The 14275-nt window shown below is 42.3% G+C and overlaps 1 protein-coding gene across 1 annotated transcript in view; it reads right to left on the bottom strand.

Annotated features, from left to right (window-relative positions):
* Positions 1-14275, bottom strand: part of cfap65 (cilia and flagella associated protein 65) — a 154146-nt gene that overhangs the window by 95848 nt on the left and 44023 nt on the right. The window contains exons 10-13 of the mRNA XM_052025041.1: positions 11824-12183; positions 10059-10196; positions 2604-2619; positions 753-967 (exon numbers count right to left, since the gene is read on the bottom strand). Of these exons, the coding sequence (XP_051881001.1) occupies positions 753-967; positions 2604-2619; positions 10059-10196; positions 11824-12183 (729 nt within the window). The remainder of the gene's footprint in view (positions 1-752; positions 968-2603; positions 2620-10058; positions 10197-11823; positions 12184-14275) is intronic.

Raw genomic sequence — 14275 nt, 5'->3', positions numbered from 1 at the left:
GAACTGCTTCAACTCTCAAGAGGACAACCACCTTATCCCAGGAATCAATCTGGTGAATATATATTACGGTCTCTCTATCGCATCTACCACTCCTTTAGTGGAGAGACTAAACCTGTACACAATATTTCCGGTGCGGATTCACCAGGCCCTGATAAATCTGCCCTCCACAGAACTTTACAGGTTTTATTGATATCAATGGTCATTCTTTTAAATCCATCATCATATCATCAAAGATCCCTGCCATCCGGGCCATGCCATCTTTTCATAGCTACCATTGGGCCGGAGGTACAGAAGCCTGAAGTCCAACACCACCAGTTTCAAGAACAGCTACTTCCCTTCAACCATTCGGTTCCTGAACCAACCGGCAAAACCCTAATCACTACTGTATAGCAACACTATGACCACTTTGCACAACCATGGACTTTGTTTTTTTGTTCTAATTGTATTCTTTCTTGTAAAACTTGTATATAATATGTTCTTCTTGCGAATGCTGCTTATATGATGCTATGTGCCTGTGATGTTGCTATAAGGAAGTTTTTCAGTACGCCTGTGCACACATGGCCTTGTGCAGATGACAATAAACACGACTTTAATTTTAAACACCAGACAATACACACCCATTCTACCTATTCTATCACACAGGGCAATCCTCTCATTATAGGAATCAATCCCGTGAACCTTCATTGTGCCCTTCTTTGGTAAGATCACCAAATCTGTACCACTATGCTATGACTAGGATTTCTTATTATTACCTGAATGTACTTCTCTGAGGCATTAAGATGTAATGGCAGTGTGTACTTGGTAAGGCTCTCATTCTGGGGAGATGCCTTCAGTGTCAATATCTGATGGGAATTCGGGAGCACAAAACCAAAGTTTGGTTTAATTCTAATGACAGTTTCATGTGGTGAAGGGAAGGAAAAGGTTATGGGTGTATCCCCTGTATTCTTCAGCAGGAGGGTCCTGTAGGCTGTCCCTTTCTCATTCACTGCTGGCAACACCTGCAAGAAAAACGTTGGACTGGTTAGAAATCACAAATACGTCAGCAAAGAAGCCTGTTGATACTGCAGATTTATGCAGCATCTTTCCAAAGTCTAGGTTCGGACAGGGTGACATAAACATTTTGATAGTGGACTAGAAGTCCTTGAGACACAGAGACTGCAGATGCTGAAAGCTGGAGCCACGAACAAGATGCTGGAGGAACTCAGCGGGTCAGGCAGCATCTATGGAGGGAAGTGGACAGTCGACATTTTGGGTCGAGACCCTTCAACTGGACTGAAAGACAGAGGGGAGATAGCCAGTATGAATAGGTAGTATGGGGGATACCTGAGACCTTCAGATAAGATATTAATGCAGCCCTCTCAGATAGGTGTAGCAGAATCCATGGCATTATTTGAAAAAAAAGAGCAGGAAAGTTATCTCTGGTGTACTGCTCCATATTTATCTCTCACTCAATGTACTGTTGAAAGTATCCCGACTGGTTGCATCATGGTCTGGTACGGCAATTTGAATGCGCAGGAACGTAAGAAGCTGCAGAGAGTAGTGGACTCAGCCCAATACATCATCGGCACATCCCTCCCCATCATCAGAAGTATCTACAGGAGGGATTGCCTCAAGAATCCACCATTAAAGAGCCCCACCATCTTCCCGCAGCTACCATAAGGCAAGAGGTACAGAAGCCAGAAGTCGCACACCACCAGGTTCAGGAACAGCTACTTTCCTTCAACCATTCAGTTCTTGAACCAACCAGCAAAACCCTAATCACTACAGTTGAGCAATACTATGACCACTTTGATCATTTTGCACCAAAATGGACTTTTTTTATTCTAATTGTATTCTTTCTTGTAAAAATTAAACATAAATTAGACACAATTTATGTTTTTCTTGTGAATGCTGCTTATATGATGCAATTTGCCTGTGCTGCAAGTAAGTTTTTCATTGCACCTGTGCACACATGTACTTGTGCACATGACAATAAACTCAACTTTGACGAACAAGCAGATTATACAGTCTCATTGCATTGGGCTGAATCAAAGGGATGGATATCTGGCTAGTTGCCACTCAAGCCTCAGTATTTCTTGGACTTTTTGCTTGAATTAATGTGGAAGTCCAACACAAACTGTAAAACAGTTGCCAGCATATTCCACCACGGGATTCACCATTGAGTCCAGTGGTAGAGCACTATGCACTGAGGAGAGTGGATAGAAGCATTTCACATGCATCATCACCAGGTAGGCAGACTATCCTGTGGAAAGAGGTAAACGTCAGTAAATAGTTGAGTCATTTTACCTTATTATTTTTCAAATTATTGGGTCGTATTTTAAGGTATTTTTATTACTTTTTATATTTTTAATATACTTTTGAAATCTATAAGATGTTTATCTTAGATAAGATGTTTATTTATTAGTCACATGTACATCGAAACACACAGTGAAATGCGTCTTTTTGCGTTACTGAGAATGCGCTGGGGGCAGCCCGCAAGTGTCGCAACTCTTCCGGCGCCAACATAGCATGCCCACAGCTCCTAACCTGTACATCTTTGGAATGTGAGAGGTAACCGGAGCACCCAGGGGAAGCCCATGCAGACATGAGGAGAACGTACAAACTCCTTACAGACAGCGGCGGGAATTGAACCTGGGTCGCTGGCACTGTAATAGCGTTACGCTAACCGCTACACTACCGTGCTGCCCTATTTAAATATTTTTTACATTAACCAATATTTAAAAAGAATTTTAAACCCTGTCCTAGCAATTCGTCCAGTCCTTTACCTTTGGAGGGGTTAAGTTTAGGTGGGCAGGCATCATGGGTGGTGAATCCGGAGAGTGGGATGGATCCAGAAAATCTGGTCCAGATATGTGCAGAATGAATGAGCAGGGCAGCATAGTGTAAAAAGACCTTAAAACATGCTGACAAATATTAATATACAATGAAAACTATGAAACTAAACACACTTCTTTTGGACCACTTAATCTGGCCTATTCAGGGCCTTGAGCTCCCCCTGCTGGAAAAATAGGTCACTGATATTTGGGGCAAAATCAATTTAGAATCATAATGGCAAGAAATTGGGACCTTCGGAGCCCACTTCTGGACACCATGAGTGCCTAACTTAAGGCCGCAATGTACAGATGCCTAACGAGTGCCTAACCTGTGTCCGCAATGCACTTATGATGCAATTCCTGGAAGGAATGCTTTGGATATCATGCTGCAGAAGACAGTAAATCCACATCTGGTACAATGGTTAAATAATCTGGAGGTGTGAGTTCAAATACCAGCATGACAGCTGGGGGAAAATTTAAACTCAATTTATTCAGTAATCTGGAATGAAGTAATTAACAAAAAAAAATCAAGCAACACTAATGGTGAACAATTACACTGTGTTAAAAACCAATCTGATTCACAATTATCCTTCAGGAGCTCCTGCTACATCCAGTCATGATCGGTGGTAGGCGATTAATCAGCCAGCAGGAGATGGAGCTCAACAACAAAAAGACAAGATATAGGAGCAGAGGAAAACCAGATAGATTTTTAAGCCCACATAGCCTTTCAATTGGATCATGGCTAATCTGATCTTGGCCCCAGTCCATTTCCCTGCCTGATCCCCATAACCCCATTCCTTAGATCTGCCTCACAACTTGTTCCCCACCACCCCCCCCCCCCCCCCACCTTTGCATCTGATGTACTCCTGTAGCCATGATATTTATGGGCCTGGTCAGCTGAGTTCCTGATCTATAGTCAGTTCACACACCATCTCCACATGCACACCCCTCATGATATCAATAGTGTTGATGACGATGCCATGGAACGGCAAGGGCAGTTGATTAGACTCCCTCTCAATGAAGATGATTATTGCCTAACATTTTGTGGCATTTTGCCACTTTCAGTCCATGCCTGCATAACATCTATGCCTTGCTAAATGCAGGCATGGTCTGCTTCATTCACTGAGAGGCTGCAAATGGAACTGAACATTGGGCAATCATGGGCGAACATCCCCACTTTATTGGTTGGTTGGTTTAATATTATTGTCACATATACCAAGGTACAGTGGAAAGTTACAGTGACAAGTTATATTGCATGCCGTTCATACAGATCAATTCATTACACAGTGAATCGAGGTAGTACCAGGTAAAACAATAACAGAATGCAGAATAAAGTGTAACAGCTACAGAGGAAGTGCAGATTGTGAGGTCAAGAGCCCATCTTATCATAACGAGGGAACCATTCAATAGTCTTATTAACAACGGGGTAGAAGCTGTCCTTGAGCCTGGTGGTACATGCTTTCAGGCTTTTGTATCTTCTACCCGATGGGAGAGGGGAGAAGAGAAAATATCCGGGGTGGGTGGGGTCTTTGACTATGTTGGCTGCTTTACCAAGGCAGCGAGAAGTATAGACAGAGTCCTTGGAGGGGAGGCTGGTTTCTGTAATGTGCTGAGCTGTGTCCACAACTCTCTGCAGTTTCTTGTAGTTCTGGGCAGAGCAGTCACCATACCAAGCTGTGATGCATCCAGATAGGATGCTCTCTATGGTGCATTGATAAAAATTGGTAAGGGTCAACGGGGACATGACAAATTTCTTTAGCCTCCTGAGGAAACCTTGTGACTTGAAGTTTCTGACCTTATCATGGAAAAAAGGTCAGTGATGAAGTAGCTGAAAATGGTTGAACCTTGGTCGCTGCCCTGAGGAAATCTGGTAGCAAAGTCCTGAGGCTGGAATGATTGATCTCTACGAATACAACCATCTTCCTTTGTGCAAGCTGCTACTCCTGCTATTGGAGTGTTTTCTTTTCGATGCCCATTAACTTCAGATTTGCCAGGGTGACAGTTTCCATCCTTTGCTGATGATTGACAGTAGACATTGGGCAGTAATTAGTCAGAATGGATGCGTCCTGCTTTTTAGGAATAGGGGATGCCTGAACAATTTTCCATATTGTCCGGTAGATGCCAATAGTGTAACTAATGGAACGAGTTTGTCGAGAAACACAGCCAGTATGAGTGCAGATCTTCAGAAGTAGAGTTGGGATATTGCCCCATCCCTTAATCTGTATCCAGTGCTCTCAGCTATTTCTTCATCTCATGGGGTATGAACCAAGTTGGCTAGAGATTGCTTGTAGTTCAGTGTTTTGTAGGGATCTCAGGGGGAAGCCAAGGCACATCAGACTGAACATGGTTGCAAATACTTCAGCCTAGCTTTTAGCACTCAAATGCTGGGCCCTGCCATTACGAGGATGGAGATGTCCTTGGAGCCTCCTCCTCCCATTAGCTGTTTGACTGTCCACCACCATTCACAACTAGTGGTGATAGAACTACAGAGTTTTCATCTGATCCATTGATTTTAAGATCGCTTAGCTCTATTTACCGCATGTTGTTTTTCGTACACTTTGTCCTGTATTGCAGTTTCAGTAGGTGGAATCTCATCAATTTGAGGAACCTGTGATGTTGCTCCCAGTGGATTGTACATTGAACCAGGGTTAATCCTCTACTTGACAGTAATGGTAGAGTGAAGGCCACGAAGTTACAGATTGTGGTAGTGTAGAGTTCTGTTTTTGCTGATTGTCAAGAGTGCCTCATGAACACCTAGTTTTGACCTTCCAAATTTGTTCTGAGCCAGGGAGTCATAAATTTATGACTCTACTTCATTTACCATGTTTGTGGTGCCTCACAACACAATGCCTTCCAGAGATCCAAAAACCCACACTTGAGATTTAGTTTAATTTGGCCCCGTGTTTGGTGAAGACATCATGGGCCAAGGGACCTGTTCCTAAACTGTGCTGCTCTATGCTGGTTTTTCTTTATCCTTGCTGATTGTTACATCCTCAAAGAACTTTTAAAAGTTTATCAAAAATTATTTCCCTTTAATAAAACTAAGATGTAAGATAGCTTTATTAGTCACATGTACATTGAAACACACAGTGAAATGCATCTTTTGTGTAGAGTGTTCTGGGTGCAGCCTGCAAGTGTCTCCACGCTTCCAGCGCCAACATAGCATGCCCACAACTTCCTAACCCGTATGTCTTTGGAATGTGGGAGGAAACCAGAGCACCCGGAGGAAACACACACCGACATGGAGAGAACGTACAAACTCCTTACAGACAGCGGCCAGAATTTACCCGGGTCGCTGGCGCTGTAATAGCATTGCGCTAACCCCTACACTACCGTGCCTGCCCCTAAGTATCCTGCTACGAATCCTTGATAATACATTCCAGCATTTCCCTAATGATAAATATCAGGCTAACTGCTCTACTCTGTCTTGTTCCTTTCTTAAGTCGTGACATTAGACTTGTGCACTTCTAATCTGCTGGGAAATTTCTCAAACCTGGGAAATTCTGGAAGATCACAATGATTCTTTTTCTCTCAAAGTGTTGTGAGTGTTTGGAACCAGAAAATGCTGGATGCACTCAGCAGGTTTGGCAGCATCAGTAGGCACAGAATCTGAGCCAAAGCTTCACGTCAAGGAACCCTCATCAGAAAAGGAAAAATTGGAAGTTGCAGAGAGAGGAAGAGTGGAGAGAACAGAGAGAACGCCTGTGATAGGGCACAGGGCAAATCGCAAGGCACGATAACAATTGGTCAGAGGAAGGCAGAAAAGAAAAATGAAACAAATTGAAATAGAAAGGTACAGCCACATCAGGAAGAGAAAACAAAAACAGGTCCCTGATAAGTAAGGAGCTGAACGGTTATTTAGGGATGTGCAGGATTGCAGAGTTGAGGTCACAATTAGATCAGCCATGATCTTGTTGAGTGGCAGAGGAGGTCCGAGAGGTCAAATGGTCGAATCCCATTCCTAATTTGTTTATCATGCAACCACTCCTTTTAAAGCCATAGGATCCTTACCCTTAATCCCATTATTTTCAATAGTTCTTCCCTCCAATTTACCTATTGATTTTCTACTATTATTGGAATGCTTTTCAAGAGGAGGAGAGACTAAGGGAGCTAGGGCTTTACTCTTTGGAGAGAAGGAGGATGAGAGGAGATATGATAGAGGTGTACAAAATATTAAGAGGAATAGATAGAGCAGACAGCCAGCGCCTCTTTCCCAGGGCATCAATGCTCAATACAAGAGGGCGTGGCTTTAAAGTAATGGGTGGGAAGTTCAAGGGAGATATCAGAGAAGGTTTTTTACCCAGAGAGTGGTTGGGGCATGGAATGCGCTGCCTGGGGCGGTGGTGGAGGCAGGTACATTGCTCAAATGCAAGAGATTGCTAGATAGGCATATGGAGGAATTTAAAATGGAGGGATATGTGGGAGGAAGGGGTTAGATAGTCTTAGGCGAGGTTTAAAGGTCAGCACAACATTGTGGGCCAAAGGGCCTGTATTGTGCTGTACTGTTCTATGTTTCATGTTTTCCACTGTGTAGATACAAAATATTTGTTCAAGGTTTCCATTTTCTCATTTCCCATTATTAATTCCCCATTTTAATTCTCAAATGAACCAACATTCACCCTAGCTTCTCTATTCCTTTTTATATACTTGTAAAGTTCTTATTTTTTGTTTATATTTCTTTGTGGTTTACTCACAAGATCTATTTGTTTCCCTTTTTTTGAGACATCCTTTGCTGATATCTAAATTTTCCCCAATTTATCTGATCTGTTGTTGATCTTTGCAATACTTCCTTTCAACATGTTAACATCCTTAGCTTTCTTAAATTAGCCATTCATTCATCAACCTTAAGGATTTTGTTTTTCAAGGGAATACACCTTGGTTGAGAGTTACGAAATATTTCTTTAACGTTATGTCATTTTACCTGTTTGATCTATTTTCCCAGTCCACTATGGCCAACTCAGCATTCATGTCTTTGTAATTGTCTTTATTTAAAATTAAGACATTAGTAACAGCGCTAAGTTTCCCACTCTCAAATTGCCAATGTAATTCTATCATGTAATGATCACTCTTCTCCACGAAGTAATCCCAAAAGCAAGAGGGCAGATGCTGGAAATTTGAAATAAAAACAGAAAATGTTGGAAATACTCAGCAGGTCAGGCAGCACCTACGGAGAGAGAAACACAGAGTTGCTGTCTAAGGAGAGATTGAGCAGACTGAAACTTTATTCTCTAAAGTTTAGAAGAACGAGAGGAGATCTCATTGAATTTTACATATTTGAGAAGCTGGATGCAGAGGAGATGTTTCATCTGACTGAGGAGTCTGGGATCAGGGGAGACAGTTTGAGATTGGTACACTCTGTACAAAAGAAAAATATTGTCGATGGTGTAATCTGGAATAAAAAAAACAGAAAATGCTGGAATTTCTCAGCGTCTGTAGATAAAGAAATAGAGTTAATCTTTGAGGTCAATGACCTTCCTGTAGAACTAAAACGTAGTGCCAGACTCTGCAGGTTTGGATTGAATGGAGGAGGTTTACTGGCAGACTTTCCAATGCAGGAAGCACTTCAAAATGCACATCCATCATTTTTCTTCTGCAGTCCACTTCATCAAAATCCTTAGCTTGGTCCCCCGGAGCTGAATATGCGTGGAACTTTTAATGATCCTACACTTATTAAAAAGACACTATTGTAACACAAAGACATGCCAAAATACTTTACACCCAAAGAAATATTTTGGAATGTAGGAAACGTGGGAGCCAATTTCAGCACAGCAAGCTCCCAAAATCAACAGCATGATGATCACAAAGTGATTGATGCTGGCTGAGCAATGAGCAGTGGTCGAGAGGATTAGAAAAAAACTTCCCTGTTCTTTGGAACCTTCTACATCCATCTGAGAGGGCAGGCAGTGCCACAGTTTACGAACTCATTCAAAAGACAACACCTCTGATCATTCGCTCCTCCAGATTTTGTGGGGCTTGAATCCAAACTTTCCGTCTCAGAGGCCAGAGGATTGGAAGAATAAGTAGAGACAATATAAAATAAAGGATACTGTTTCAGAAGGAGCAGAATGATCTGGAAGAATGTGTGCACAAATCATTTAAAGAGGCAAGGCAGATTGTCAATGCAGTTAATAAGGAATTCACAATTTTGGACCTTATCAACAAAGGCATGGAGTATAAAAGCAAGGAAGTCACGCTAAGCCTTCATAAATGAAAAACACAATGATGCTGGAGGCAGCATCCATGGAGAAAAGCAGGGTCCTGAAGGGTCCTGACCCGAAGTGTTGACCGCCTGCTTTTCTCCACGGATGCTGCCTGGCCTGCTGAGTTCCTCCAGCATCATCGTGTTTTCATCTAGATTCCAGCATCTGCAGTCCTTTATTTCTCTGAGCCTTTATAAACACTGGTCTGGGCCTAAATGAGGTATTGTATTTAATTCTGATTGTCACATTATAGGATGGATGTGAGAATGTTTGAGAGGGTCCAGAAAAGATTTACAAGAATAGTTCCAAGGAAGAGGGACCAGAATTACAAAGATAGATTAGTGAGGCTAGGACTGTCTTCCTTACAGAAGAGTAGACTGAGGAGAGATTTGGTATATAAAATGATGAGGGGTCTGGACAAAGTGGAGGTGGTTCTCTTTGAAGGGGGGGGGGGGGGTTCAAAGACTAAGGTCACGGATATAAACTGGAAGGGATTTCACTGTGTCATTAGGAAAAACTTTTCTTTTACACAGAGTGTGGTTGGATGCCTACAGATGTGGTAGAGACAGGTTCCACTGTGGCCTTCAAGATGTAGTTGGGTAAATGTGATGAAAAATTTGAGAGGCTGTGGAGGGGGGTGGAACTAGTGAGTTGTTGTAGGGAACCAGCAGGGACATGATGGGCTGAATGGGCACCTTCTGTGATGTAACTATTCCATAATTCTATGCATGTTCCAGCTGAACCAAGGTTGGCACCATCTGATACAATGAAAATTATTTTATGAAATATGGAGCTAACTCAATTTATAATTAGTGAGGGAGTAAAACGGTAGGAGTTTAGATTGGGATAAAATTCTGTGTGTTCACTTCACATTGGAACAGTCTGAATTAGTTAAGGAAACTTTTCACAATATCTTAGTTTTCTTTCTTGTTTATTTTAGGGCAAATGTCTCTCTACACATCTCTCTGTGAAGTGCCAACTTCCTCAGAGCGTAGTTCCTGCAATAAAACTGAAGAAAAATATGAAATATAACCTTTTTACTCACCACTTCAGGAGAGTCAAGGGTGAAGTTGGGAATGAAGTGCTCGTGCCCTGGTTGGAACGTATTCGCTTGCACACGTACTGTGAGGAACCACGGAGGGCAAAAGATCTTGTCTTCTACCAAACAATGATCACGCATCACCTACAAATGACACCGACAATTCAAAGATTTAAAAACCAAATCATTACAGTACTTGACAGTTAGCTCAATTGCTGTTGTAGGATTTTTTGAGGGTAGAAATTTATCCTCAGTCACTTCAGCTAAATGCCCGTTACAGTAGGGGTTATGCATAAATTGAAAGGAAATAGATTCTGGAGACACAAGGGTCTCGAGCCAAAACTTCGACTCTCTGTTTCCTTCCATAGAAGCTGCCTGACCCTCTGAGTTCCTCCAGCATCTTGGCTTTTGCAAATGGATTTTGGAAGCAGAATATACATGCAGCCATTACTGTAGCCTGCATTTAGCTTAAATGACCAAGAACAAACTTCTACCCGTTTATGTTCAACTGAGAGGGCAGATGTTTGCTGCATTCAACAACATACCAATAAATACACATTACTGAGACACAGAACATAGAATATCACAGCACAGTACAGGCCCTTCTGCCCATGATGTTGTGCCGACATTTTATCCTGGTCTAAAATCTATCTGACCCATTCTTCCCACATAGCCCTCCATTTTTCTATCAGTCATGTGGCTATCGAAGAGTCTGTTATATGTCCATAATGCATCTGCCCCCACCACCTCTGCCAGCAGCGCGTTCCACGTACCCACCACTCTCTGTGTAAAAAACTTGACTCTTACATCCCCCCTATACCTTCCTCCAATCACCTTAAAATTATGTACCCTCGTGTTAGCCATTTTCAGCCTGGGAAAAAGTCTCTGACTGTCCACTCAATCTATGCCTCTTATTATCTTATACACCAATATCAAGTCACCTCTCATCCTCCTTCATTCCAAAGAGAAAAGCCCGAGCTTGCTTGCTCAAACTATGCTCATACGACATGCTATCCAATCCAGGCAGACATTTGTCTTGAAGTCATGATACAGGAGTTTGCATTGTTCAGTTTTATGGTTGAGTTCAGTATCACAGCCATGCTCATCAGACAACTTGGTACATTCCAAAGTTCCTTGCAGGCAATTAAATATTTTCTGAAGAGTACGGGAAACACAACAGACAACTTGCACACAATTTGCACAAAAAAGCAACAAGAGAATTACTGGAAATAAAAAACAAACAACTGCTGGATCCGTGGAGGCAGAATCAGCGCTAATAATTCAGGTCAATGAGCTTCATCAGAATTATTAAATATTAGTTGAGGGATAAATATTGGCTAAGACACTTGGCAGATGACTCTGCTCTTCTTCATCCACCTAAGAGCAGACAGAGCACAACTTTTGGAAAACAACTCAGAATTATCCATTGAGTCACAGTGGACATATTATATCACCTGGAGCAATTCCTGTATCTCTAAACCTTATAGCAAACAAAAACTTCCCGTTCGGTCACATACTAACATGTTGAGACTTTCACGTTCCTGTTATTCAATAAAGACTGATAATTTAGAAATTGCGTTAATATCTTAAATCGATTACTTCCAACAATTCTGCACACTTTTCAGTACTAGACTGGAGTGTCAGGCTGGAATGTTGTTCAAGAGTCCCTGACGTGTGATTTGAAACCACGATCCATTATTCTAGGGCAAGAGAACTACTGATCTGTGGGTCTCGCTTTACATTACATGGGATGATCTCTACACCTACTGACCTTATAATAAGCAAAGCATTCTAGTTCAGCTGCATACAACATGTTGAACTTAACAGGTGCAAAATGGATGCGGAAAGCCATATTCTTCAAGGGGGGGATGTCAATGGTCTGAGGCATCACGGTGTAGACGCTGCCTGGTGGGGTCACCCAAAGAACCGTGATCTTTCCTTTTGTGTGGTTCGTCATGGAAAGGGGCAGAGGCACAACCCGGTCGAGCTCCAGACAATTCCCGAAATTAAACTCTCTCTTGTTGACAGACACATGAGGTGGAAACATGGTGAGACTGCTTTGGATGCTATCGTCGAAGTACTCATTGATTGAAGGGATGTTGGGAAATGAGGCAGGTGCCTCCGGAGAATCCTGTAAAGAAATCCCAAGATTAAAACACAGTGCAAAAGTGAAAACACAAAGACCTAAGAACAAAGCCAAGGTATTTCTAAATAATGGCGATAGGAACTGTGGAACTATTCACTTCTGACATGCAATGCTTTTACTAGTGTTAAATCCACCACCATCACCATGGGACACTATTAACCATTAGCTTAACTGGATGAAGCACATAAACATTGTGGTTACAAGAGTATATCAGTGGCTGGGAACTTTATCCAGTAATTAACGGCAAAATCACTGACTCTCTAAAGGGACTAGCTTGGATGGGGCAATCTAGGTCAGCATGAACCAGTTGGGCCAAAGGGCCTGTTCCATGCTGTATAACTCTACATAATAAAGCCCATCCGCTACCTACAAGTCTATTCAGGAATGTGGTGAATATTCTCCACTTGCCTGGATGAGGGGAGGTCTAACCATACCTCACCACAGGAAGTTCATACCAACCAGGACAGGGCAGTCCACAATTGTTAGTCATCCACAGCTTAAAATTCACACCCTTCAGAAGCACGCCATTGCAGGAAAATGCATTGCAGCAATTTACAGACCCTTCCTCAACAGCTTCCACCAAACCCACAACATCTGTGGCCCGAATTGGCATCTGTATGGAAACAACATCAGCTCCAAGTTTTCCTCCAGGTTAAACACCATCTTCATTCAGAATAATTTGGCCAACCTCCATCATTGCTTACTTAACACCCCTCTAAGAGTCCTTTCAGCACACAGACTGCAATGGTTTAAAATTGCAGCTCACCAGCAGTATTTATGGATAATTAGCAATCAGCAATGAATACCAACTTTGCCCATATTTATTTAATTCTTATTTCAGGATCTGGGCATCTCTGCAAGTCCAACATGTATCAGACCCAACTGGTAATTGGCTTTGAACTGAGTGGCTTGTTCAAATCAATTTGGGAGTCAACCTCATTGGCGGACTGAATATAAAAAAAACCTGCAGATTCTGGAAATCTGAAACAAAAACCGAAGATGCTGGAGATATTCAGCAGGTCTGGCAGCAACTGTGGAGAAAAAATCAGCCCAAAACATTGACTCTGTTGCTTTCTCCACACATGCTGCCTGGCCTGCATGTTTTGCCTGTATAACTTCCATGAGTTATACAGCATGGAAACAAGCCCTTCGGCCCAACTCATCCATGCTAACCCACATTGCCTACCCAAGCTCGTCCCATTTGCCTCTGTTTGGTCCATATCCCTCAAAACCTTTCCTATCCGGGTACCTCTCTAAATTCCTTTTAAATATTGTAATTGTACCCGCCTCTACCACTTCCTCCGGCAGCAGGTTCCACATACCCACCACCCTCTGTGTGGAAAAAGTTGCCCCACTGGTCCCCTTTAAGTCTTTCCCCTCTCACGTTAAATCTGTGCCCTCTAGTTTTAAACTTCCCTACCCTAGGAAAAAGACTGTGACCATTCACCCTATCTATGACCCTCATGAATTTATAAACCTCTATTAGGTTACCCCTCAGCCTCCTATACTTCAGGGAAAAAAGTCCCAGCCTATCCAGTCTCTCCTTATACCCCAAACCCTCCAGTCCCTGTAACATTCTTGTGAATCTTTTCTGCTCCCTTTCCAGCTTAATGACATCCTTTCTATAGCTGGGCGACCAGAACTGCACACAACGCTCCAAGCATGGTCTCACCAACGCCCTGTACAGTTGTAACATGATATCCCAACTCTCGTTATGGTGGGATTCAAACTCAGGTTTGCTAGATTACTAATCCTGAATTTTAACCAATGCATCACTACCTCCTAACTATCAATGAATGAAAAAAAAAGAGATTTAGGGGTCCCAAGGACAAAAATCACTGTCAGTGGGGAGTGGAACAATAAACACATAATTAAGGTAAATGAACATTAACTTTTATTTCAAGCAAGCTTGAAGACAAGGGATGGGACATTCTGTTCCAGATATATAAAATTCAGGTCAGGACTCCATCAGGATGGTTGTGTTCAGTTCTGGGACTGTACTGGGAAAAAATATGTTGCCCTTGAATGGGATGCAGTGCAGACTGACAAGAACTATACTAGGGCTAAAAAGGAGAAT

The sequence above is a fragment of the Pristis pectinata genome, chromosome 1 (assembly GCF_009764475.1).
Source record: "Pristis pectinata isolate sPriPec2 chromosome 1, sPriPec2.1.pri, whole genome shotgun sequence".
In the NCBI taxonomy this organism is placed as follows: Eukaryota; Metazoa; Chordata; class Chondrichthyes; order Rhinopristiformes; family Pristidae; genus Pristis; species Pristis pectinata.
This window is presented reverse-complemented; position numbering and strand designations above follow the sequence as displayed.